Here is a 24742-nt window from a genome sequence, read left to right on the forward strand (position 1 = left end):
CCACATTGCACACAAGAATCGCATGCGTGCGGGCGTATACGTTGAACCAGAGGCGAAGTTCTTGATGGACTTCGACTCGGCCATATCTGATGGTGTACACTCATCGACGTGGCGCTTGAGGTTGCCAGTGCTGTTCTCATGTGGTGGTCGGTGCACGTGAGTGGAGGAGTGACTATTGAACCAAATATCGGTGAGCCGGGACCCATAAGTCAATACTGTGCTTACACCGAAAGTAATACATACAGTTTGCACTTGAAGCGATACGTCTTGCGTCCAGGGTTCCGCTTATCGTCGACGATCTCGGGGGGCAGCTTGAAGTGAGCGTAGACCGTGCCAGGCTTCTCAGTGCCCCAGCTCTTCATCACATCCTCTGAGCAACAATGTTAGCGCATGCACGGCGCATACAGATGACAAGGTTGAAGAACACTGACCGAGAATATCCTCGTGCGTCCAGCCCATGTATGTCTTGTCAAATTGAACGCGGACCTCCTTCGCAGTCATGCCACACTTCTTGATGCCGCCTCCGCCCTTCCTGCCAGTTTTTGACACCTTCGGTTTGGTTGGAGGAGGAGACCCATCTGAGTCGTCTAAGCTTGACCCAGAGTCAATCAAAATGGCGCGCTGTTTCGCGGTGTTGGCATGCGGCTCGGGCGAGCGGCTGCAAATGCGCACACGTTTAGCTATACACACCGTTGGGGCTAGCCAGGGAATATATTGACATACCTGACTGACTTCCCCTTGTGGCGCTTAGCACGGGGGGGGGGGGGACGCGCGACGGTGACATTGTCTTCGGATGTTCGGGGGCTGGGTCCCCACTGCGAGACTCTGTTTCACGTCGACGCTTCGGTGCGGGGGCACTAGAGCTGGGGGTGGGAGAGCGTTGTTGAGTGGATGACATGGTTTGGGAGGAGGCAAGACGTGTGAGTACGCACCTGCTCGCTACTATATCCACACTGTCAACCTCATCGGTGTGCCCAGGGCAAACACACCGCCACCATGGTGTGTGCGATGGCCATCCCAGTCGGGATTCCCATCTATGCAAGAACAGGTCAGTAAATGACGATGTCTCACTGGGTTGAGACATATTGCAAGCACACCACTTACCAGAGTAAGCATGGCCTCCGTAACCGGTCCACCATCCGAGACCACACAATCACACCGGTTGAGGGAAACTCAGTGGCGTGATGGCGGGCGCCTGCGTGCCCATCGCCAGCGCACGAGGAGGGCCATGCGCATTGCAAGCACTTAATCTGATGACTGTAAGAAGAGTACTGACGTACCCTGCATATAGCAACATATAAAGATATAGAACAACGACTCCTGGAATGGCAGAGGTGAGTACGCATGGCGGGGGGGGGGGGGAGAAGGAGAGGGACGGGAGAGACATCAGCAAAAAAGCAAAATCATGCAATACATTGGAAAGGCTTCAAATGACCCACGGAAATTCGAAGCCCTTCGAATTTATCGTAGATCTATGCAAGTCATTCCAACAAAGCCCGGGAGGTCAACGAAACGGGAGTGTCATTAGTATGTCATTCTCATGAACATACACAGAGAAATAGGTGGGAGCGATGTGAGCAGGGGCCGGATAGTTCGAAGTATGTGTGCCCTGGGTTGAAACTCGCGAGCGCGGCAACCACGTGATCAGGCGGCTATGGCAAACTTTGCAAGTCCGACTGGGCTCCTCGCCTCTTCTTCTCTTCCTCCCTCCTCCATTGTCTTACCGCCCTCGCCATTTCTCTCCCTCTGAGACTACAACCTTTGATGCCCTGCTATTTCCGCACTTGTCTACACCCGGACAGCAAGTGCGATGCAGGTCTGAGGCGGCAAGTACGTTCACAGCCTCCCCCTGATGGTGTACACTTCTCACCCTCCACATCCCAGATGATAACATCCCCACTTCCAGTATATCGAATATTCGTCACCTTCTCACCGCTTTCTGCACGCATATATCCACCTGCACACTGCGCAACGTTCCGCTATCAGCGAGATCAGGTGCGTGTGGCCCCAGTGCGAGCCTGGGTCTCCGACGCTTGATATCGAGGACAAGGGGAAAGATCGGGGAAGCTTTAGACGGGATTATAGGCCATGATACGGTGAGAATCTGGTCCGCATCTGTGTATGTGTTTCCTCATGGAATCCTGCTGATAATTCCCCGCATATACCTCGTGTTTGCTCACCTCTCCTGTGTGGTGAGCAATTCGTCGACCGTCTAGAGCTCGCGTTCAAGAAAACTGGCCCTCCCTCGGTTTGAAGGTGGCCCATTCAAATATCGGCCTGGCGGACAACCTGTTTGGTGAGTTCCCACTCCGTCCTTGCAATTGGATTCTCCCAAGACCCCACAGATCCTCACAGACATCCCTGCTGCTGCGTGCGCCCACCACGTCGTGTTTACGTTCACGGACCGGTGCGCTCCTCTCTCCTCTTTCACCCGTGTGCTCATCATTGAGACGGTTACCTCGCGCCTTGCCGATGCGCCCGCGCGTGGCGCGCCGCCTCGCGTCCCCCGCGCTTGTGCGGGATCCCCGCCGTCGTCCGGCTCGAGCACGTCGCGTGGACGGTCCGATGGATGTCCTGCAACAAGTGTGCGAGAGAGGCACTCTTCACGGACTTCCCCAGGCATGGATGTGTCGGGAGCGTCACGCTCTTCATGCAACTGGGTGGCACCTCCGCGGCTCGAGCAAGCTCGTCTCACCGTTCCTACGCGTGTGCACGAGGGACGTGAACAGCAAATTGAAGGTCTTCATTGTCGTCGTGTGCGTGCAGGTATGTGCCACCGCCGCGGTAGGCGGCGTGGGCGTTGATGCTTACGGGGACGGGTGAGTGCGCCGACTGTGCGGTGCCATCGAACTTATGCACGGTGCCACGCAGCTGCCTCCCTTCCTGCACATTCTCAGGCCGACTCCCGTGTGTAGCATGCCGCACAGCGAGGTCTTGATCGCCAGGATCACAGATCTCCGCAGAGCGGCCCTGTGTGATTATCCTACGCTCCATGTATACATGTCTCTATGTAAAAGTTACTTTGACCAATACAAAGTTTCTTCTTGGGACCTGTTGTATTTGATGTGTGAACGAAGGTCAGACGGCCGACGCCGGACGGTGCCAGGAAACCTCGGAGCACTGGACATTGGAATGGCTTCCAATGACTCCGAAGACATTGCAATGACTTGCAACCCTCCAACACAGCTATCTATTGAAAGTACAAAGATTTTGTAACATTCCAGACATTTTATTCACTTCCAAGCCATTCCAATTAAAACACTTTTTTGCTGATGGAGAGAGAGAGAGAGAGAGAGAGAGGCTGCCATAGTGCTGCCCCGCATCACGGACGAGCTCGCGTGATGTCGGACAATGCAGCCAGCGCACAGGGCGTGCTCCCAGGCCAATAGACCCCACAATGGGGCAAGCGCGGGCGATGGAGCGAGTGTGGGCAATGGAGCAAGCGCAGGCGATGGAAGCTGGGCAAAGCCTCCAAGGTGCTGATAGCGTCACATGGCCCTGTGGATGACACGCGTCGCGCATGCCCCTGCGCTTGGCCGTGTTCTCTGTCGTCCTCCCCTGCTGCCCAGCATGTACTTAGAGCAGCAGGGGAGGGTGATAATCAGCGCGATCTGTGCATGATCTGCACCGATCGTGCACGATCGGCAGTGATCATGCAGTGGGACTCTTTGAGTAGTGAATATAGCCCTTAGCTGTCATGGAACGGACTCTGGATGTGCCCTATGTATTATTTTTCGCCTTTTCCTCACCTTTTCTCTGCCTGTTACTATATTGGAAGGTTGTTCCCGCACTTAAGCGCCTGTATCGTGGACTCACATAGCACTTGCACTTCGTGTCCTAGCCCTCATCTCGACCTCTTAGGTCTTTGTGGGCTAGGTGAGTATCTCGATTGCCTGTATGTATGTAAAGCTATGTTAACTTGGCCTTTGTGGGCTAGACATCCCTCGTGTGACTCTAGCTTGCGTCTGCTTTGCGCCTAGTGCCGGCGACGCCTCTGCACCACTACATTGAGGTCATCCACCATCCATCTACACCCATCCACCCCTCCCTCTCCTCCGATTGGCGTTCGCGGCCCGCTCCCGAGTCATAGATGTCTTTAAAACCTCTACAAAATATTAGGTCAGGTTAGGGTTAGTGTTTATATGCCATCCACTCACATACAACAAAAGGAACTACGGATAATACTTATGAGGCTTAGGTTAGTACAAGAATTACTGAGATGCTAGGTTAGGTTAGGCTACTTGGTAGGTTTTTCCTAACATGTAACTTAAACTGATGTTTTGCATGAGAAGTGCAGAGCATCTAGTCACCATTACTCTTGAGCAGCTTATCACTGAGCCACCAAATTTTCACTCACTACTGTCCCTGTTTGAGTTGGTATCTGAGCACAACAAGTGGTAAATGAGATGGTGTAGACATAAATAATTCAACAATAAGAATGTTATGGCTTATGTGGCTGTCTATGCCAATACTACTCTCTGACCTGACCACCTGCCCTCTCATAGAATCAGACCTGAGTTGGCCACATCCCATCTGCTTTCAATGAATTGAAAATAAAAACAAGCATAACAAGTAGTGGAACATCAGGAAAACCAAATTACACATAATTAGCACTAATGAGATATAAATTAGACCATTAGTTGGTTAGCAGTAATTGGAGTACCCCCTAGGCTAATTTGGAGCTAATTAGTACTAATGTATCTAATAAACTACTAATGAGCACAAACAGAGGTCTAATAAAACACTAGTTAGAGGTTATGAGATCCAAATACTCACACTTGCATCACACAATCACACCAAGTAGTACATTCAAGACTGAAGATGATATCGATAAGATAGCTATCTAATACATGTGTGTGGCAACAGAAGGCAGTAGTGCAAACCTGGGACGAAGAGGCACGAGAGATGCACAAGAACCCACACCGAGATAGGCGACAAACACTGGCAACATGTCAATGTGGGGGCAAGATGTGGGTAGCATAGAAACGGTAACAGACATGTGTGACACAGTCAAAGTGGGCGAGATGGGTGCCTAAAGCAAGGTGGGCAACGTGGGTGGGACGGGCAAAACAGAATCACGCCTCGCGCGCCCATCGCCGACCGCGCCTCACATACTCATCACCGACCGCGCTTCGCGCGTTCTTGCAACTCGCTCACCTCTTCGTCTTCGTGCACCGTCATAAGGCGTCTAGCCTTACACAGAGCGCGAGACAGGTGAATACAGGCAAGATGAACAAGGCAGGTGATACGGAAAAGACAAAGGAAGTGGGTGAGATTAACAAGACGGGCGAGATAGGCGAGCGGAGATGTGGGCGACACAGACACAGGTAATGCAAGCAAGAGTGGGCGACATGGACGCCGACAATGTGTGCAGTGCGGGCGCGCGAGGTAGACAACACAGACAGGGGCAACACGAGCGGGCGAGATAGGTCGCACGGCGACGTGGGGGATGATGAACTCTGAGTAAGGCAAGGACCGACTGTAAGCACACGAAGAGGAGCGATCCTCAGTCAGTGATAGAACAACTCTATTGAGGGCATAAGTAGTACCTGTAAGCACACGAAGAGGAGCGACTACAGATACAGTAAGCATATGTATAAAGGAGTGCATAGAGTGGGGTACTTACTCCTCAGTCAGTGATAGAACAACTGAAGAGCAGTGCGAGCCAGAGTCCTCTCTATATACTGTCCAGGAGTAGCATACGTAAGCAGTGATGGGAAGGCATAAATGGCGCAGAGGTCAGACTGGACAGAAGATGGATACGAGGCTGTACGGGCTGTGCGCTCAAGACAAAAGAGAGTCCAAAAGTAGAATAAGGGAACAAAGAGAGAAGCGTAGAAGAACGGAATGGAAGAGATAAGGGAATACAAGGCAGTGAAGTGACATATGGAACTATGGGAACTATCTCACAATGTCCATGTGTACGTAGAACTGTCTGTATGTACCTATGTTCGATATCCAATGTTCAACAGGGGCAAGATGGGGCAAGACGTCGAGGCATGGGTGAGACATGGGTGACGTGGATGAGGTAGGATGGCAGGTAAGAGACAGGCAAGACAGGGGCGAGGAGAGCAAGACGGGTGAGGAGCAAGAGGTGGGCGAGATGGGTGGGCAACGCGGCTGAGATGGGCGAGACGGATGCGTGCAAGACGGGAGAGGTGGGCAAGATGAACGAGGTGGCAGTTGACGCGGGAGCAGGCCGCGAATGACAATCGGAGGAGAGGGAGGGGTGGATGGGTGTAGATGGAGGTTGGATGACCTCGATGTGGTGGTGCAGAGGCGTCGCCGGCACTAGGCGCAAAGCAAACGAAAACTAGAGTCACGCGAGGGATGTCTAGCCCACAAAGACCAAGTTAACATAGCTCTACATACATACAGGCAATCGAGATACTCACCTAGGACACAAAGTGCAAGTGCTAAGAGAGTCCGCGATACGGGCGCTTAAGCGCGGGAACAACCTTCCAATATAGTAAAAGGCAGGGAAAAGACGAGGAAAAGGCGAAAAATAATACATAGGGCGAGTTCAGAGTCCGTTCCACAACATTACCCCCCTCCTAAAACCCATCCGTCCCGGATGGACATGATCCTCCCCTCCTGCCAGTCTTCCTTCTCCGTTTCTGCATGCTCAGGATGCTCAACCCTCCTCCCACGGCAGAGCGGCGAATAGAGTCGCAGATATCTTGCGAGGCGCGTTGGGATTGCGCTCGTAGAACTCTGCGACCTTCTCTGGGGCATTGGCGACAAAGCCGGCGGTTGAAGAACCGACTGTCCAGAATTCTCTCCACCTCGTACTCCTCCTCTCCGTCCACTTCCACTGGCTCTGGTGGTGGTGCTCGTCGCCCGTTCACCTCGTTCCCTCCATACTTGGACAGCCGATCCACATGTACGACCGGGTGGATCTTGAGCGTGGGTGGGAGTTCGAGACGATAGGCTAGGTCACCCACACGTTCGACCACCTTGTAGGGTCCCAGCTGCCGGACACCGTTCCTCTGCAAAGTGAACCTTCATCTTCGCCTTGCCTGCGCGCAGCACTGATTCGATGTCCTTCTGTGCTTGGCGCATGCCCTCTAGGCGATCCTCGAGACGAGGGAAGCGAGTCTCTGTTCCCACTGGTACCGTGAAGTCCGGCTTGTACCCGTACATGACCTCGAAGGGTGTGTGGTTGTGTGCAGAGTGGATTCGGCTGTTCAGCGCGAACTCGGCCGTTGGCAGATAGTGTCGTGGAACGGACTCTGGATGTGTTGGAGCACAACCCGCGCCCCACACGCGGCGTGTCACTGGACGTTGGCCGTCTGCGCTGTGCGCGCGCGCGCGCGGCGCACTGATCCTGCATCGCGCGGTGCGCGCGATGCGTGCTCATCCTTGTCTTGATGCCACCCGGACTTTCGTTTTTCCATGGTCTATCCTACGATACCATTCCGCTTCCGCTTGCCTCGCGTTCTCTCGTTCCTGCTTACATACACGCGTGCCGGTCCGTAGCCATCAGTCCTGTCTGTCACTTATACCGTCCCGCCCGTGCAGCACCGCCCTCAGTCTTGCACTCTGCACGAGCGCACCGTACTGAGGTCTACTGCGTATCACTACAGCTGCTACTGCTCACAGGTTATGAGCCCTGCGTGAAGGCCTTACCTAGCAAGACTCAACTTACACGCTACCCTGCCATCTCGCTTCCCATCCTCCCGCACTCGCATCTATCATGTCATCTGGCTCTCTCTCCGACTTCATCAATGGGTTCGATAAGCTCGACGCCAAGGGCTCAAACTAGCTGGCATTCCAACAGCAGTTCACTATCGCGGTGCAACAGAAGGAGGCGTGGACTCATTACAACGGTATGAAGCCCTACCCCACTCCCGCGGACGTCGATGCCCCCACCGCTGCCGAGCTCTCCGCTTTGAACGACTGGCAGAAGAAGGAGACGTTAGCCCTCTACCTTCTGACGCTGAAGCTCGCGCCAAGCACATACAACCGTTTCAAGCGCAAGGGCACCGTCGCGGAGATCTGGGCCGCCCTCGTAGCCTAGTTCTCGAAGAAGACCCTTCTCCAGCGGTCAAATCTTCGCCGCGACTTCCTGAACATGCGTGCAACTGCGGGCGCGAACATGCATGATGAGTTCGACCGTCTCCGGAACGCCTACGAAGACCTTCTCACCTACGACGTCGAGATCGCGGACACTGAGTACGCTTCTGTCATCATCAACTTTGTCCCCTCCGAACTCTCCGGCTTCATCACCCAACTCTCCGCGCAGGCGAAGCTGCAGCAAGCGGCAATCGCCGCCGCGATGTCTTCGACCACTGCTGCCGTCTCGACCTCATCGAAGGACAAGCCTGCGATCGAACCCGATGAGATGATCAGTATCCTGCTTGAAGAGTGGGAACGTCGGGAGGGCGAGAAGAAGACGCCGAAGGCCAAGGCCAAGGATCCTGGTGTCGCCGCCAGTGTCCAGTCGTCGGAGAAGCCAAAGTGGAAGGGGAAGGGGAAGGGATCCGGTGGACCGCGGCGCCCTGTGGGCGTCTGTTGGACGTGCGGCGGGAAGGGACACAAGGAGGCCGACTGTCCGAGCCCCAAGCAGGACGCAAAGGGCAAGAACGTCGCTCGCAAGGACGACTCCAAGGCGCTGTTGTCAAGCCTATCGCAGCTGCCGCGGTCGCAAGTGCGTTCATTGAGGAAGTTGATGAAGACGTCGGTGGCGCTTGGTCTGCACACCTCCGCGCCGACTCTCCTTGGCTCGAGTCTAGCGATGAAGACTCGGTGTCAGCAAGTGAAGACCCGACATGGTCGGACGACACCCGCTCCGATTACACTTCACTCACCGAGGAAACCACTTCCGACGCATCCTCCATGCCCGCGCTTGAGCCAGTCTCTGACGACGAGGAGCCTGGCAGCGAACAGGAGTTCCACCCATCCTACTGGGTCCGTGATCCAACACCCGAAGAGCTCGAACTTGACGCCACAGTTTCGGAGCCTCTTTTCGCCGCTTTCACCACACTTCGCTCGCGCATTGACAACTGGGTCACTACCATGACGGATGGCCATGACGACCAAGATCGGGCTGATATGCTTGAAGAGCTCGAGGAGGAGGACGCTCCCCTCGACCCGATCGCTGCCGCTGTCACGCTGCTTGCCGCTGCAGTGTCAACTCGCCATGTTGACTTGTACGATTCGGGAGCAACTCACCACATGTCGCCGTGTCGCGAAGCCTTTGTAACCTTCCGGGAGACCGCGCCACGTTCTCTCACTGCCGCCAACCAGCAGGAGTTCCTTGCCCTTGGGGTTGGGGACGTCATCCTCGCTGTGCCGAACTCTCCGTCAGTCCCGACGCAGATCCGCCTCAAAAACGTTCTCTACACACCTGACCTCGGCTATACACTCGTCTCCGTCGGCCGGATTGACGACGCCGGGTATGCCGCTACCTTTGCCGGGGGTCAGTGCGTCATCGCCGACGCAAAGGGGAATGTTATAGGCCGCATACCGAAGTCGCGTGGGCTGTACCTCGCCCGTAAAGCTGAAGACGCCTCAGCTGCGGTTGCTACAACGCTCAACAAGTCAACCGAACGTACCCAGACGCTCACGCGCGCACAAGCCCATCGCCGTTTCGGCCACATCGCCATACGGACTGTCGAGGAGCAGATCTCGAAAGGCCACATCCGAGGGGTGAGGCTTGTACCCGGAGACGACGATGGCAAGCCGTGCGAAGCCTGTCTTCGCGCGAAGATGACACGCTGACCTGTTCCCACCGAGCGCCAGGGGGAACGCGCAACGGAGTTCGGCAACGAGATCCATTCGGACGTTTGGGGTCCGGGTCGCATTGCAACTCTGGGCGGCCGCACGTACTTCGTCAGCTTCACGGATGACGCTTCGCGCTGGACGACACTCTACCTTGCTGCGCCACAAGAGTGAGGTTTTCGAGGCCTTCCGAGCATTCGAGGCTTGGGTGGAGAATCAGTGTCACGCTCACATCAAGGCGCTGAACACGGATCGTGGTGGCGAATATCTCAGCAATGAGTTCGTCACTCACCTGCAACAGCGGGGCATCGCGTCAAAGCTCTCTGTCCACGACACACACCAGGAGGCCGGCGTCTCTGAGCGGCTCGGCCGTACCCTCATGGAGAAGGTCCGCGCGTTGCTGATCCAGTCTGGATTGCCGCGCAACCTGTGGGGAGAGGCGCTGATGCACGCCGCTTGGTTGAAGAACCGCACCTCGACGAAAGCTTTGGATGGACTCACCCCGTTTCAGGCTGTAACAGGCCAACCCCCTCGTCTTGCCGACATCCCGGAGTGGGGCGTGAAGGTCTGGGTCCACGACACGTCCTCCGGCAAGCTGGGGGGAGCGCGCGAAACCTGGCCGTTGGGTGGGCTTCGACATGGAGAGCAAAGGGCACCGCATCTATTGGGAATACAAGAGGTCAGTGGGTGTCGAGCGGAATGTCAGCTCGACGGAGCTAGACGTACCTCTGCCTGCGCGAGGCCGACTTGAAGACGACGCGGAGCTTGAGGGGGAGAGTGAGAGCGAGGACAAGCTCGCGCCGCCTGACCCTCAACCGGAGCCTACTGCTCCCGCTTTGCCTCCCACACAGCCGGGGCCGTCTGCTTCTGCTACCGCAGCACCTGCTCCCATCGACCCTCCACCTGCTGCTCCTCCTCACGTCCTCCCTGCTCGTGTCAAGGCCCCCGCTACGCGCTCTTCGTTGCGCATCCGCCAACCCTCCCAGATCCTACGCGACATCCTCAAGAGTGGTGCAGCAGTAAGGCTGTTTGCGGATCGATCCACGGATGATCCGGATCCGAACCCACGGATCGAGTGACTTCCGGGGGCTTGATCTGGATCCGCATGGATCAGAGCCGCTGGAAGAGCCGGAGCCACGGCTCCGACTCCGGCTCATCCGTGGATCGACCCACAGATCCACACATGTAATGTACCTTTCAAAAGATATATTGATGGTATGTTTAAGCTAATGTACTATCACTACAGGCTAAGCGGGGTGAGGGCATAGTGGGGGGACGCGGGGGACGCGGGCGTGACGCAGGGGAGGCGGGCAACGCGTGAGGGGCGGGCGATGTGGACGAGACGGGCGAGACACGGGCGACATGGTGGACGCGGGGGCAAGGCGAGTGCAAGGCGAGGGCGTGGAAGATGACGCGGGCGTGGAGGATGACGCGGGGGCGACGCGGGCGCAAGGCGTGGGCGCGGGCGACGCGGAGAAAGCAGGTGTTGTGGTGACCGCACGGGAGACGCGGGGCAGGTGGGCGGCGTGGGCGACAGTGGAGTAGGCGGGCGAGGTGGGTGTGGGTGACGCGGGCGAAGTGGGCGAAGTGGGTAATGCGGGAAATGCAGGCGTGGTGGGCGACGCGGGCGAGGTAGCGGGCGACGCGGGAAATGCTGGCGACGCGGGCGCGACGCGGGCGCGACGCGTGCGGGAAAAGGTGGGCGACGTGTGGGCAGGTGGGTGGCGTGGACAACGCGGAAATAGTAGACGGGCGACGCAGGCGAGGATGTTGAGGGCGAGACGGATGAGGGCGAGACGGAGTTGACACGGGGGGGGGGGCAAGGCGTGTGGTGCGGGCGAGGTCCCGAGACGACGTGGCTGAGGTCCATTGTGGGGATCCCTTCGCGTAGTCTTCAGACCCTGTAGAAATGTTCGCGTTGAACGCGACTAGACTGAGCGCGACGGACGCGCGTTGGCTGATACGACGGATAAACGGAAAGACGGATACGACGGATACGACGGTTACACGGGCACGGATAAGACGGATGCGCAGGGGAGAACGGGCAGCGGACACGACAGAAACCGAGTGAGTGTGGGGGAAAGGAACTGACATTCTTCGTGTGTGCGTGCTACTTTTATACATGTGCAGGTACTACTTCTTCACCAAGTGTGCTCGGTGACTTCTGGCCGCTCGGACGACACGTGACCGTGTTCTGTCGCGCACGCGCGTGCTTCAGAGTGCCCGCGCGCGCGGGACTCCTACAACCGGGGGGCCCTTGAGATCTCGACCCCGAGATCCTGACAACCATCAAGGAGACCCGTCCATCGCGGTAGCCTCGCGAGTGTCGCCATCGGGAGTGAAGCGACCGGAAGTTGCGTCGTAGACAGCACGGACCTGGGGGCGGGGCGCACGTGGCGGCGGAGTCGGCGGTCGAGGGCCGAAGGACGGACCGGCGTAGGGCCACGCGACGAAGGACTTTGCGAGCCGACCCAGAGCGATCAAGTTGGAGGGGGAATTGACAGTGAGCCAGGGCGTCGCGCCGAGAGGGTCGACTGCGGGGTCGAACGTAGTGGTGTAGAGCGTTGGCGGGAAAGACAGGCGCAGGTCGACATTGATGCCCGAACCATCGTCGCTATCAAGGAGGTAAGGTTCCATCTCAGGCGCCGCGAGGCATGCGCCGTCACAGGTTACGGACGCGCGACCGTCGCCGAAGGCATGTTGGACTGGGTTGCAAGAGTAGGTGATGGGCTCGGAACGCGGCGGGCGGTGCAAGCGGTTACTGAGGGAGAGGACTTCGATGGGCGCGGCGAAGGCGCTCACGTAGCTGGAAGCCGCAGTGGAGCGAGGCGCGATAGGGAACGTCGTTTTCACGGCCTGGTAGTCGTCGCGATAGTAGAAGAGCTTCAAGCGCGCACCTGGCGCGGTATGACGCATTGGCGTGCCGCAGATCTCGCGCAGCTTGTAGGAACCCGAGGTGAGGCGTTCATCAACGATGTAGGGGCCGGCCCAGCGGAGAGCACCCTTCATGCCCATCTGAGTATCGAGCCAAGACTCGAGCAGCAGGACCCAGAACCCGGGCTGGAAACCTTCCTTGTTGATGAGGGACTCGTACCGGCGGTGGAAGTCGTCGATCGCCTTCCGGCGGTTCTTGGTCAGCTTTTGTACGGCGTCGTCCAACACGGACTTGTGGCGGGAGATCTGCAATAGACGTGTCGCGAGAAGGGACACGTCGTCGGTAGCTTCAGCCCAGTCGAGCGCGAACCAGGTGGCATCTTCGAGGTCGAAAGGGAACATGCATTCTTGACCGTAGACGAGGTAGTAAGGCGTGTACCCAGTCGCGCGGCTAGTCGTAGTGCGGACGGAGAGCAGGGCGGAGTTCAGAAAGCGGTACCAGCTGAAACGGTCGCGCTTCGTGAGGTCGCAAGCACGCCAGATGGCTTGTTGAAGAGTACGCCCAGAGCGCTCCGCGATCCCGTTGGCCTTTGGGTTGTACGGAGATGTACGGATCACCGTCACACCATGGCGACGTAGAAGGATGGCGCAAGCGCCGTCGAACTCGGGGCCGTTGTCGCAGACGATGACCGGGATGCATCCGAAGCGGCAGATAATATTCTCCCACAAGAAGGCAGCCCAGGCTTCAGCCGTGTTCGCTTTGACAGCCTTCGCCTCTTCCCAGTGGCTAGTGGCGCAGACAGCGTGGAGGAGGTAACGGAAGCTGCCGTTCATGAAGATGGTGTCGATGTGAAAACGCCGGAGGACGCAAGGGGTGATCTTGGTCTTGGACGACAGCGGCGCTAGCTCGCGGTGCTGGGATCGGAACTGGCAGTTGAAACAAGAGCGAACGAACCAGACACAAGCTGCATAAAGATTGGGGAAGAAGTAGCGCTCGCGGAGCAAGGCGAACGTTGCCGCAGCGCCGCGATGGCCAGTGGTGTTGTGCGCCGCAGCTATGATTCGCTTTCGCGCGAGAGTGTCCGTGACTACGAGGAGAGGGTGCCGGTCGGCGCGAACGCGCCAGATGCGCCTATGCCCCACGATGTAGCAGCGACGCATGCGGGCCACCCGCGCCCTCAAGGCGGGGTCGGTGGGCTCGATGTTCTCGACTTCCGCGCGCCAGAAAGCGGCCCATGGAGGTTCGCGGTCGCCAAGATGTGCCTCGTGGAGGGTGTCACCCGGAGAGACAGTTGTCGTGGGAGCGGGAACCGTCTTCGCCTGTAGCGACGTGGGGAACGTCGGGATCTCGTCGCCGAATTGTTGCGGAGCATGGTGGGGGCCGTCCAAGTCCGCTGGCGGGAAGTAGGAGCGCGCGGAGAAGCCAGAGGGCAGAGAGTGTCGCGGCTCGCGGAGCATGGGTCTGTAGATGGTGATTGGGAAGACACACGCTTCGCCACCGAGGTCACATTCGCACTCCGCCGGTTGTGAAGGCACTGCGCGGATGCGCCAGTCGTTGAAGAAGGGCGCCGTCGACGCGGAGGACAACATGGATGACGAGGGGGAAGTGGAGCTCCAGCCGTCGGTGTAAACAGAGAATTGACTCAAGTGAACGGGCGCAGTGTGTGAGAGCCCCCCAAAGGTAAGACCGACGGAAGGGTTGAAGGCGTCGTAGCCCCAGCTGGAGCGTCGGCAGAGAAGGTCGGCGGCCGGTACTTGAGCCATAGTGCGGAGACTCGTGAGGATTGAGTGGACTGTCCCGGATGACACGACTGCGGAGACGACGGCGGGGCGAAGGGAGGGCACTGAGCGGGCAGAGGACGGGCACCGGGGGCGAGGCGCTACAGCCGCCGGCGGGTTTAAGAGGGCAACCGCACGACCGAAGAACTCGTCGAGGTGCTCCTCACCATCTGATTCGTCCGAATCGTCGGGAGCGGGCGGCCGACGGGACAGGGAGTCCTGGGGAATCCCCCTTGTGGCTGGGACATGCTGGAACGCAAAAGTGAAGAGTGCCAGGTAAGCCACCCACCGCGTCATCGGCGCATTCGGCAAGTCCGGTTCCGACAGCATCTGAGATAGGAACTGTGCGTCGCCTCGCAAAAGGAAGTGTAGGCCCCATAGTCGGTGACGTAGCTCCTTGACAGACCGGAAGCAGCCGTAGAGCTCGCACTTGGGCTGGGAGTACCGCGATTCGGCCGCCGAGAACGTGCACCCGCCATAGAGCGCAGGATGAAGCTGACCATCGTGATACTGGGCGAGGACCCATCCGGCTCCATGGAGTGAGGAATCAACAGAGAGTACGACCAGCCCCTCGATGGCGCCCTTCGCGCTGTCCACTTCTTCGCGGGTGATAGCCAGCGCTGCAGGGTAATCGATGGGCCGCAGCACAGGTGCCGATGACACGAGCTTCTTGAGGGAGTCCACGGCGCCGCGAGCTTCGGGAGACAGCGTGAAGCGGTCGGCGGGATTTGATCGAAGCAGTAGCGTCAGTGGCTTAGCGATGAGCGCGAAATTGGGGATCCATCGCCGTCCGACGCCGGCAACCCCGAGGAAACTGCGCACGTCGGTAAGAGACTCCGGGTACGGCCATTTGAGTACCTTCGACGCGAGGCCATGGCTCAACTCCCAGCCCGCGTGTGACACGATGCTCCCCACCAGACTAGCCTTTGGTGTCGCAGGGCAGAACTTGTAACCGGAGGCAGTGACGTGTGCGAGTTCGAAGCGGAACAGGACCCGGTCGAGCGTCGTGCAGTACTCGTAGATGAAACGCCGCACAGAGGAGGACGGGTCGATGAGTGCGTTGTCGTAGGTCGTGGGCGGGCCTTTGACTCCGCAGTCGTCGACGAAGATGTCGGCGAACTTGGGGATCTCATCTGCGAGGATGTGGCGGGTGCAACGTACGAAATCCGCGACCGCGTTGGTAGCGCCCTGCGGTAGCACAGTACAACGCCCAGTGACCTCCATGCACTGGAAGGTGGTGAGGTCCCGGGAGCGCACGTCCAGTGTCCGCGCGTCGTAGCCCGAGAAGAGGTCGATGACACCATAGCAAGAGAACCCAGCGAAACTTTCAGCAAAGTCGTCGGGGCGCGGAGGCAGGGCCGCATCGCGGATAGTGACCGCATTAAGGGCTTGCAGATCGTGGACGACACGGAGGGCACCGTTCTTCTTGCTGACGGCGAATACGCGCGAACGGTAAGAGGAACAGGAGCTTTCGTACTTGCCAGAGTTGAAATTCGAGGTCAGAATCGCGCGAACTTCGTCTTCCGCGGCTTTGGGGACGGGGATTGGCTTCTGCGCCCAGGGTGTGTGCTCGATGACCGGTATGACGTAGTCGGGGAAGTATTCCCGGTTGAACGTCCCACGCTCCGCATCCGTGAAGGCGAGTGCTGCGCGTCGACTGCCGATGATGTAGGCGATGAGGTCAAGCTCCGCTGCGTGGAGGAAGCCGTCAGGGATGGTGGACATGATGGTCTCGAGGCGTTCTTGGGTGAGGCGTTCACAGGGGACGAAGGAGCCACGGGGAGGCGGGTGTATGGGGAGAGGTGGTAGATCCGGAACAGGCAGAGGCTTGAACGTTTGTGCGGAGAGGTCTGGCATCGTCGTCGGGACTGGGCGGACTTTACGGGCAACGGGTTTGTACCGGCGAACAGGTGCGGCGAAGCGGGTGGGTGATGGGGCCAAAAGCGCACGAGACACGAAAACAGACGGGACAGGACGCAGCGGGAGATCGAAGGCACACTCGACAGTGCGCAGAAGTTGATCAAAGGAAGGAGGGGGGTTGAACGATGAGATGTATGAGTCGTTGAAAGAGTCCGTGTGGAAGGAAGGATGTCCGAGAAGAGTACGAAGGGTGCGACCAAAACAAGGTAGCGAGGGCGGCGCCGCACCGGTTGAATCCGCGCCCGCTAGTGAAAAGACGCTGTCGGAACCGTCAGGGAGTCCGACGTGAACACGAGACGATCAGTGTTGCGGGAGTTGTTCGCCGTGCATAGCTGAACCGTCACAGCAACGCCAGAAGTCGATCCAGTGGGGTACGCTGTCATGTGGACACCACCGTCGCGCGAGTACGTGAGGTTGGCCACGTGGGCTGCGAGCCAAGGTTGCCCAAGGATGCCGCCATAGGCACTGCGGTCTGCCGGAGTGACGAAGAAGTGGTGGTCGAAATTGCGGCCCGCAATTTGTACCGGGGCTTCTCGACAGCACCCCAGGAGGGAAACAGGGTCACCTCCGATGCCTTTGAGGGTCCAGCGAGCCCCGTCGCGGTCGATGGAGAGACGAGTCTTCTCCCAGATCCCGCTGTTGATGAGGTTCAGTTCGGATCCACTGTCGACGAGGAATTTGCACTTCTGATCGCCGAAGACGCCGTCGACGAAACCTGCAGCCATGGCGAACAGACGGGCGGACGTAGATGGCGCAGTGCTCACCGCGTCTGCATAGCGAAGGATGACGTCGTCAAGGAGTTCGGAGCCCGCATTGTAGGTAAGAACCGCTGTCGCAGAGGGTTCATCGGAAGAGTTGGACGTGCAGTCATCGTCTGAAGGGACTTCCTCGATGAACGACGCGGGAGTGGTGTCCGTGGCGAAGGCCGAAGCAGTCGCGGGCACGTCAGACCCAGAGAAGTCCCGACGGGGCTTGACAAGCGCGGCAACCTTCTTCTGTAGGCTGGGGGCTAGCGCCAGAGCCTCTCGAAGCGTCATGGTAACGGGGGAGTCGAGGAGTCGGTCGTGGACGTCATCGACTACGACGCTCTGCTGAACCTCCGAAGTGAACTTGAACGGCTTTGAGGTCGTGCGTGAGAAGGTATGGTGCCGAGGCGCGTCAGCATCTGGCACTTCCTCGACCGTCGCAGGGTGCTTCTTCAGACGGTACTCCTGCATGAAACCTTCCTCCGTGTTACGAAAGTGTGGGGGTGGCGCAGAAGGGGGGAACGCAGGGGTAGCAACAGGGAGAGTGGGAAGTGTCGTAGGCTCGAAACGGACCGTCTTGGAGGGCGAAGTCGCCGCCTTTGCCTTTGAACGGGTGGTGACCGGGAAGGATGACGCGGCAGCGGGGAACGCGTAGGAGCCTGTATACGGAAACGCAGGCTCATCGTCTAGGTAGAGACCGGCGGCGCGCGCGGTAGCTCCGAGGACTTGCGCGTTACCGCTCTGTGACCGCATCCACGCAGCGAGACCCTGGGGCAGTTGGTTGAAGCGTGGGAGGTAGCCCTTGTCCGTCCGCTCCAGCATTCCGGTAACAGGGTGGTACTGCAGGACGCGTTCCTGTATGAGCGCAGTCGTCTCCGGACAGTTCCGCATGCCAAGTGGGTGGGTGAGTCCGTTGTTCTCGACACCGCCACACATGTAGCACACTCGCTGACCAGGAGGACCGGCGTTGGGGCCATTGGGCTGAGCGGCGTACGCGGTGGGGTACCCTGCAGGTAAGCCGGCGGCGAATGGGTTAGGAGCGTTCCCGGTGCCGTGCACCCCCGCATACACGTTTGAAGGGCCTGCGAGAGGCGCGAGCGGGCCCGGGTCTGAGTGCGTCGGCGCGGAAGTCTGCTTCTTGAGTAGCTCGAGCTGAAGACGGAGCGCCTTCACTTCCCTACGCGTGGACTTGTGGCCGCGCCGCGTGGAGCGAACCTCAGAGTCAGAGTGAGATGAGAGCCTGTCACGGCGCGTCTTCTTCTTGCCTTTGCGTTTCGGGGGTGAAGCCACATCGTCTCCGGACGAGTAAGGCGCATCCTCTGAGTCCGAAGAGTCTGTCGCGCTGTCCGAGCTGTCGCTTTCGGAGTCGGACACAGCAGCGCGCTTGCGGCGGCGTCGGTACGCGTCGATCCCGCAAGACTCGTAGTGCTCTGAGACCGCTGCGCAGACCTCAGAGACGGAGGCAGGGTTCGTCCGGGGCTCGAACTTCTAGCCAGAGCGAGTGAGGCACCTGTACCTCACGTTATCACAATCAATTGATCTGTGATCACCCCCCCGGGGTGATTCCCTTTCCGGTAACTGCGAACGGCTCTAAGCCTGCAAACCGTAGAGCCTCTACGGAAAACGATCAAGATACCTTGTTGGGAAACATTAGAACGGGGCGCATGCCCAAGTCCCCCGCCCCCCTTCCCCGACGTCCCCGAGGGCCCGGCCCAGCCCTCCTCCGCGCTTCTCCGATGCACGTGAACGGATCCCGCGCCGCGCCCCCTGATGGCCGCCTGGTCACCGCCTTCCGCCGTGCCGCCCGCCTTTGATGGCCGCCCTCTCCCCCCTGCTCGCCGTCCCCGACGACGAGCTCGCTGTTCGCGCTCTCCCTCCTGTTCCCCTCCCCCGATTCACGCCGTTCTTTTTTGTATGTACTTGTATTACTAATGCGCATCTATATACATAACTCGCCCTTCTGAGCCGTGCTCTGTGATGCCTCCACCGCCCACTGCCCCCCGCCACTGCCCCCCGCCCCCGCATATGGGGAGGGCGGGACCTTATGTCAGCATACTCAACGCCTGGGCGGCGGGCAGAACTCTGATGGCGCGGGCGCCGCGTGGACAGGCACCGCGGCAACGGTTGATGCAGCGCGCGAGGCCCGCGCCATCAGCGCGAGGTCCGCGCCATCAGCGCGAGGCTGCCGGCGCCGGCGCCTCAGACTCAACGCCTCCTTTTGATGGCGATCACGCTAGATTGCACGTTATAATACTATCACTAGAGGGATCGAAAGACTGACTGAGCTACCACCATGTCCTTCTCGCAGTCTGGCAGCAACCGAGTATCGGATGGAGTCACTATCATGGGCCCACGGAGCAGAAACAGGGGCGGAAAGAACAAAGGGCCGGGTGGACGTACCTCCAAGCAAGAGACAATCCGCGCCGTTGACCTGGATGCCGCGGACGATGCTGCGCGCAGGCGGCGTCACGAGCTCATCAACAGTATGTTCCAGAGCAGAGACTCAGCAGCTAGATACGAACTCACAAATGTAAAGATCTCAGCGGCTTAGATCGCGCGGCAGCAATGGCGGTCTTCGAGATAGACGAGACGCAAGGGCTCGACCTAGGAGACATCAGCAATACAGCAGACAATGCTGACATCGGCACGGGCGAGGACGACGACAACGACGGCGCTTGGGCCGACGACCCGGACGTCGAAGCTTTCCGTGTGGCTCTAGAAAACAACTTAACAACAGGGTGAGTACGTGGATCTATGACCAGGTGCAGAAATAACATATCATGTGCAGTGTGCGCACAGATGAGCGCACCTGGCGCGATCGTCTCCGCACGCGGGAAGACAACTGGAAGCAAGTTTTCCCGCGCGTGAAGGCGGCTTATCTGCGGTGGAAGTACCGTGTTCCAGGCCGGCAAGAGGAGCGCAAGCGCAAAGCACCTGAAGAGAATACACCCTCGGAAGAAGGGGCACCATCTTCAGAACACACAGTTGTGTGTGTCGATCTGTACAGCCTGCGGAAGGAGATCAGCGTGGTTGTATCATCTGGCCAGTGGACAGTTGAGGCACTTGCCTTGGCCGGATATCTCGGCAACACCCCCGTCGGGCCGTCGATCGCGATATCCTTCGAGACGCTGGAACTGTTCCGGTGCCTGAAGCTTGTTAAGCCATCCTTCAGCACAGAGGCTTTCGCAAAGCTCGTTTGTTACAAGTATTATGTGAGTCTCTTAATAGCGCCAATATGGGTCAGGCTTACCTGGAAAAACCAGATGGTATACCGTCGGCACTATCGCACAGCACTTGCAGATGCTTTTGACATATATTTAGAGGTTCTCGATGACGTCGACGCCGAAATTCAGGAGTTGCTCGGGCGCGGTGATCCGAACTGGCGCCCACGCTTCGGATGCCCGCCATGTGGATACAAGGTGCGTGTTCTTTGGTCTATGCCGATAGAGCGCCAATAGCGTACCTGGCTGACGAGTTCTCACACAGCTGGAGGGAGAAGTCCCCCTCCGCTTCGACCGAACAGGTAGCATGGATGCAAACAACTCGCTGAAGAGGCTCTTACGCAAGTATCGAAATGTTGGGGACCGGCGAGTTCACAAGAACCCCTACTACCTGCCCCCAGCGTTTGTTGATCAATTTGCGAAGCAAGTCCCGGCACGCCAGGCACAGCCGAAGCCGACTGCGGATCTTGGAGGCGATGGCGATGACGTCGACGGCACGGACCCGGCTCCCGCGTCTGCCCCGGACCCCACTGATACGGAGGGAGATCCTACGGATGGAGAGGCGGGCGCCCCAAGCCCGTGCGCCACGAATTGGAAGGCAGCGGCTGCGGACGAGAAGAAGAAGCTGTGGGGTGGGTTCGACGAGACTGGGATTTTCGCGAGCGCGTGCAGGCACGGGAGGATTCTCTGGATCGCGGACATGATCCAGAGTGGTGAACTGTAAGTGGTGATGGCTGCGCAACGCGCGTACCTGACGGATCATTCCCAGCGCCAAGTACGGGATCGCAATGGTGGACAAGATCAACACCGAATTGCCCGGCAACATTCTCCTTGGGTACGACATCGGCTGTGTCTTCCAAGGTACCCTTGCACGGAGCAGCGCCGGTCCCGAGTTCCGGAAGCGTGGTTCACTCTGCATTGTCAACGCTTTCCATGGGTACTCTCATTCTTACCTGTGCCAGCTCCATCACCATCCAAACGTCATCACGGGCGCTGGCATCGAAGATCTAGAAACCATGGAGCGCATTTTCAGCGGATCAAACGCACTGGCTTCGATCATCCGCTACGCGAGCAAGTACCGCCGGCACGCTCTGATCACCCTTCACTTCCACCGGTGGGATGAAGACAAATACACAAATCTCGCGATCTTCCTTCGTAACAACTACCTCCAGGCAATGAAAATTGTCGAGGAATCCGAGGAGTTCCTGCGCACTGTACTGCCTCAGCTCCAGCTGACGGAAGCGCAGCTGATCGAAGCTGCGGAGGAGGAGCGCGTTTATTTTTCGACACTGCGTGATGAAAATCCGGATGACGAGTGGGCTCTAAGCTATGTCGAGCGGCTAGAGGACCTAAGGGCGATGAAGTGCGTCCCTTTTCGGTTGTGCCGCGACGTGCCACTGACCTGCGCGCAGGGAGGAATACGAGCAGAAGACCCGCGCGGCCACAAATCGCGCGACCCGCAACCCCACAACCCGTGCTTTCATGCTCGGGCAGCGGCCACCGGGAGCCGCGCGTGAGGGCGCGGGGGCGCGGGCGCGGGCGCGGGGGGCGCGGGCGCGGGCGCGGGGGCGCGGGCGCGGGTGCGGGGGGCGCGAGTGCGGGGGGCGTGGGTGCGGGGGGCGCGAGCGTGGCAGACGCGAGCGTGTCAGGCACTTCGTCCTCCGAAGGCCCTGGGCTTTCGTTCCAGGCCCCATACACGGGCCCGATCACCGACTACAATGCACACGCTAGGGAGACGCGGCGGACCGAGAGCGTCAACCGCGTGTTGCGCACGCGGATCGACACCCTCGATCAGGAGCTAGCCGAGATTGAAGATACCTGGAACATGGCCCGATGGCTGCCCACTGACCCGCGCTATACGACAGCAAAGGCATACATTGCCACTCGGCGTTATCACCAGGCGCTAGGAAAGCTACAGCGCTTGGTCATTCAACGCCTCTTCGAACTCCACAAGTTGCATCTCGCACAGACAGGTGAGTGATCGCGTGATCATGCAAATGATCGCTGATTGAGCAGACATCAGGGTACAAAATGCGCACACACATCGCAAAGAACATGCAGAAGAGGTCATCCGCCATTCGGCGGGCGATCACGACGTACAACAAGGTGGCTGCCGCATTGCAGAAGCCCCTCGTCGACTGGAATCAGGTATCCCACTACTCGTTTGTTCGGGAGTTTGCGCTTCTGCATGGATCATGGAATGACGTCAGTGGGAAAACCTGGGCGCGGCCGGAAGTCCGGCAGGCGATCGGGACCTGGCGGCGCTTGCAGCGGGCCAGCGAGGAGATCCAGATCGTGTATCGTGATGCGCGTCGCCTCCACACACACATCCGCGACGAGCAGGACGACTTCGCCGCTCTCCTCAAGCAACTCAAGGATTCCAACGACATTCTCCACGGGCCGACCCTGGAGTTCATCCGTCACCGTGAGGCCCAGAATGCGTACAATCTGGCCTTTCTCGATGAATTACATAAGGACCCCCGCTTCGCGGGCGAAAAGACGCCGGGCCGCCGTGAGGGAAGAGCGGTCACCTCGGAGCACTCCATCCCCCGCATTTTCTCAGATCATGGCACGATCGAGACTGACATAGGGTCCGAGGAGATGTATGATGACGATGCGCAGGCTCAGGCAGGTGCGCTTCTCGATTACATAGCACAGTAGACTAGATCGCCACCGATACGCGCTAGCGCTCGTTGGAAACGGCTTGTATGTGGTACAAAAACATAGCTACATGTTACTCCCCTGTGTTTGAGGGCCTTAAAACGCATGTGACATAGTGTATTGTGTTTACTTTAAGTGCTCCAGGCAATATTTTGACCTGGATCTTACTGTGACGGTTTCAGCACGGTTTGTATACGTTTTGTGCACACTCGAGGCATGAGTTGCATGAGCTTCTGCACGCAACCTCGCCGCGAGCCATGCCATACTGATACACGCATCAAATGATGCATCAAATACCCGGGGCACACGCCGGCATGCATGACAAATGCATGTCAAGTATTAGTTTTCTGCTCGGATGTCGAGGGAATGCTGTATGGCATCCGAAGACCAACTTCGCGTGAGATCACAGCTGGGAAGCGTGGGCGCTAGTCTGTCATATCTTGCTTCCTGCCATCGATTGTCCCCTCCCCTTCGCTTCTTCTTCTCTTCGCTGCCTCTGCCACGCATGCACAACACATCAAACTCAGATCAGGCCCCCTTTCACGGCCCATGGTATGTCCTACTGGGCCCGAGTGCACACGCACAGTTGACGCCACGCATCATGAATACCCGGTGAGTTCTTCAATCGAAAGCGCTCTCACAGCTGTCATCCGCTCACCCACGCTGTACAGGCCACCTGTTGGGATCGGCAATGATCCCAACATCTACCCCATTGTCGTCTGCTGCATGGACCGGCACGACGCGGAGGCGATCGATGGTCTTAACGACTCCGTCTTCCGCATAACCCCGGCCAACGACGTGCATCTGGCGGCGTGGCGTGTGCAGGAGGCTCAGGTCCTCATACGCAACAAGTCCTCGATTTACGGTATCCGTGTCGCCCTCGCTGGTCGTCACACAGGGGTTTTTGTCGGGCTCTCTTGGTAAGTCTTGGCATATACAAATACATTTGGTGTATTGAGCTTATCATTAGGATCCACGTTGGCCTTCAAATCGGAGACGGCGACCCGAACGTCCAACGCAAGGGACGGTGCATGCGGTTCGACACGAAGGGCCTCTCCGTGGCGAACGCCATCGCGTACGTGATGGCGAAGCATGGCCATAACTTCCCCCTCAACTTCGACGCCGAAAAGCCGATCCCGGCCCCGCTCCGCTCAACGCTCTCGGTCCCCCGCACCCCTGTACGTGGTCGCGCCCGGCACCCTGGCACCCTCACGGTGTCGTCGCGAAGCTCCTGGTCGACTCCCACCCCATCGCGCGGTAAGCAGCGCGAGCAGACGCCTCTGTCAGAAGACGCGCTCGCGCACGGTAGGACTTTTCGCTCTCTGTCCTGACGTCGACTGATAAGCCATAGCTTTCACGCAGGGTGCGAGCATTCGGGATGACGTCGCGCCACCCGCGCGCGACCACAGCGACATCCAGGGCCTCAGTACGCTCGCCGCGGCTATCCGCACGCTCTTCATTCCCCCTGAGGAAGCCATTGGGGGGGACCGTCCGTTCCCTGTCGACCTCGGCCCAAGGGCTGAGCGGATTCTCGTGGAGCTCAACCCGGACAGCTCCGAGCTCATGATCATGCTACAGGTTTTTGCTGGTGCGTCCTCGCGCAAGGAGTTCGCGTACGACGGCTCCAAGTACAACGGCTGGGATGGGCTACGGCTAGAGCGTCTGTATGACGCCATCATGTATCCATCCGATAACGATGAGTAACCAATGGATCAACATTTTTTGCTAACTCCATCACGTGTTCCAGTCAACACACTCGGGCGGTGTTTTTCTCACTCCGCCCTGGGTCTCTCCCAGCAACCAGCCTCTTCGCTCCCA

The 24742-nt window shown here is 58.5% G+C and overlaps 2 protein-coding genes across 2 annotated transcripts; both read left to right on the forward strand.

Annotated features, from left to right (window-relative positions):
- Nucleotides 1-1430: 1430 nt before the first annotated feature.
- BXZ73DRAFT_78058 (uncharacterized protein) lies at nt 1431-3216 on the forward strand (the record flags this gene model as incomplete). Its single annotated transcript, XM_048022804.1, has 8 exons — nt 1431-1527; nt 1563-1598; nt 1649-1830; nt 1907-1995; nt 2217-2296; nt 2356-2766; nt 2789-2819; nt 2916-3216. The coding sequence occupies 8 exons, from the start codon at nt 1431-1433 to the stop codon at nt 3214-3216; spliced, it is 1227 nt and encodes a 408-aa protein (XP_047877366.1).
- Nucleotides 3217-19822: 16606 nt separating this feature from the next.
- BXZ73DRAFT_47845 (uncharacterized protein) lies at nt 19823-22924 on the forward strand (the record flags this gene model as incomplete). The annotated part of the gene is made up of 6 exons (XM_048019949.1): nt 19823-20254; nt 20306-20461; nt 20529-20983; nt 21033-21644; nt 21905-22236; nt 22287-22924. 6 exons carry the CDS (start codon nt 19823-19825, stop codon nt 22922-22924), a joined length of 2625 nt encoding a protein of 874 aa, XP_047877367.1.
- Nucleotides 22925-24742: the final 1818 nt, after the last annotated feature.

This window comes from Epithele typhae, assembly GCF_022376455.1.
Source record: "Epithele typhae strain CBS 203.58 chromosome Unknown BXZ73scaffold_28, whole genome shotgun sequence".
Taxonomy (NCBI): domain Eukaryota; kingdom Fungi; phylum Basidiomycota; class Agaricomycetes; order Polyporales; family Epitheliaceae; genus Epithele; species Epithele typhae.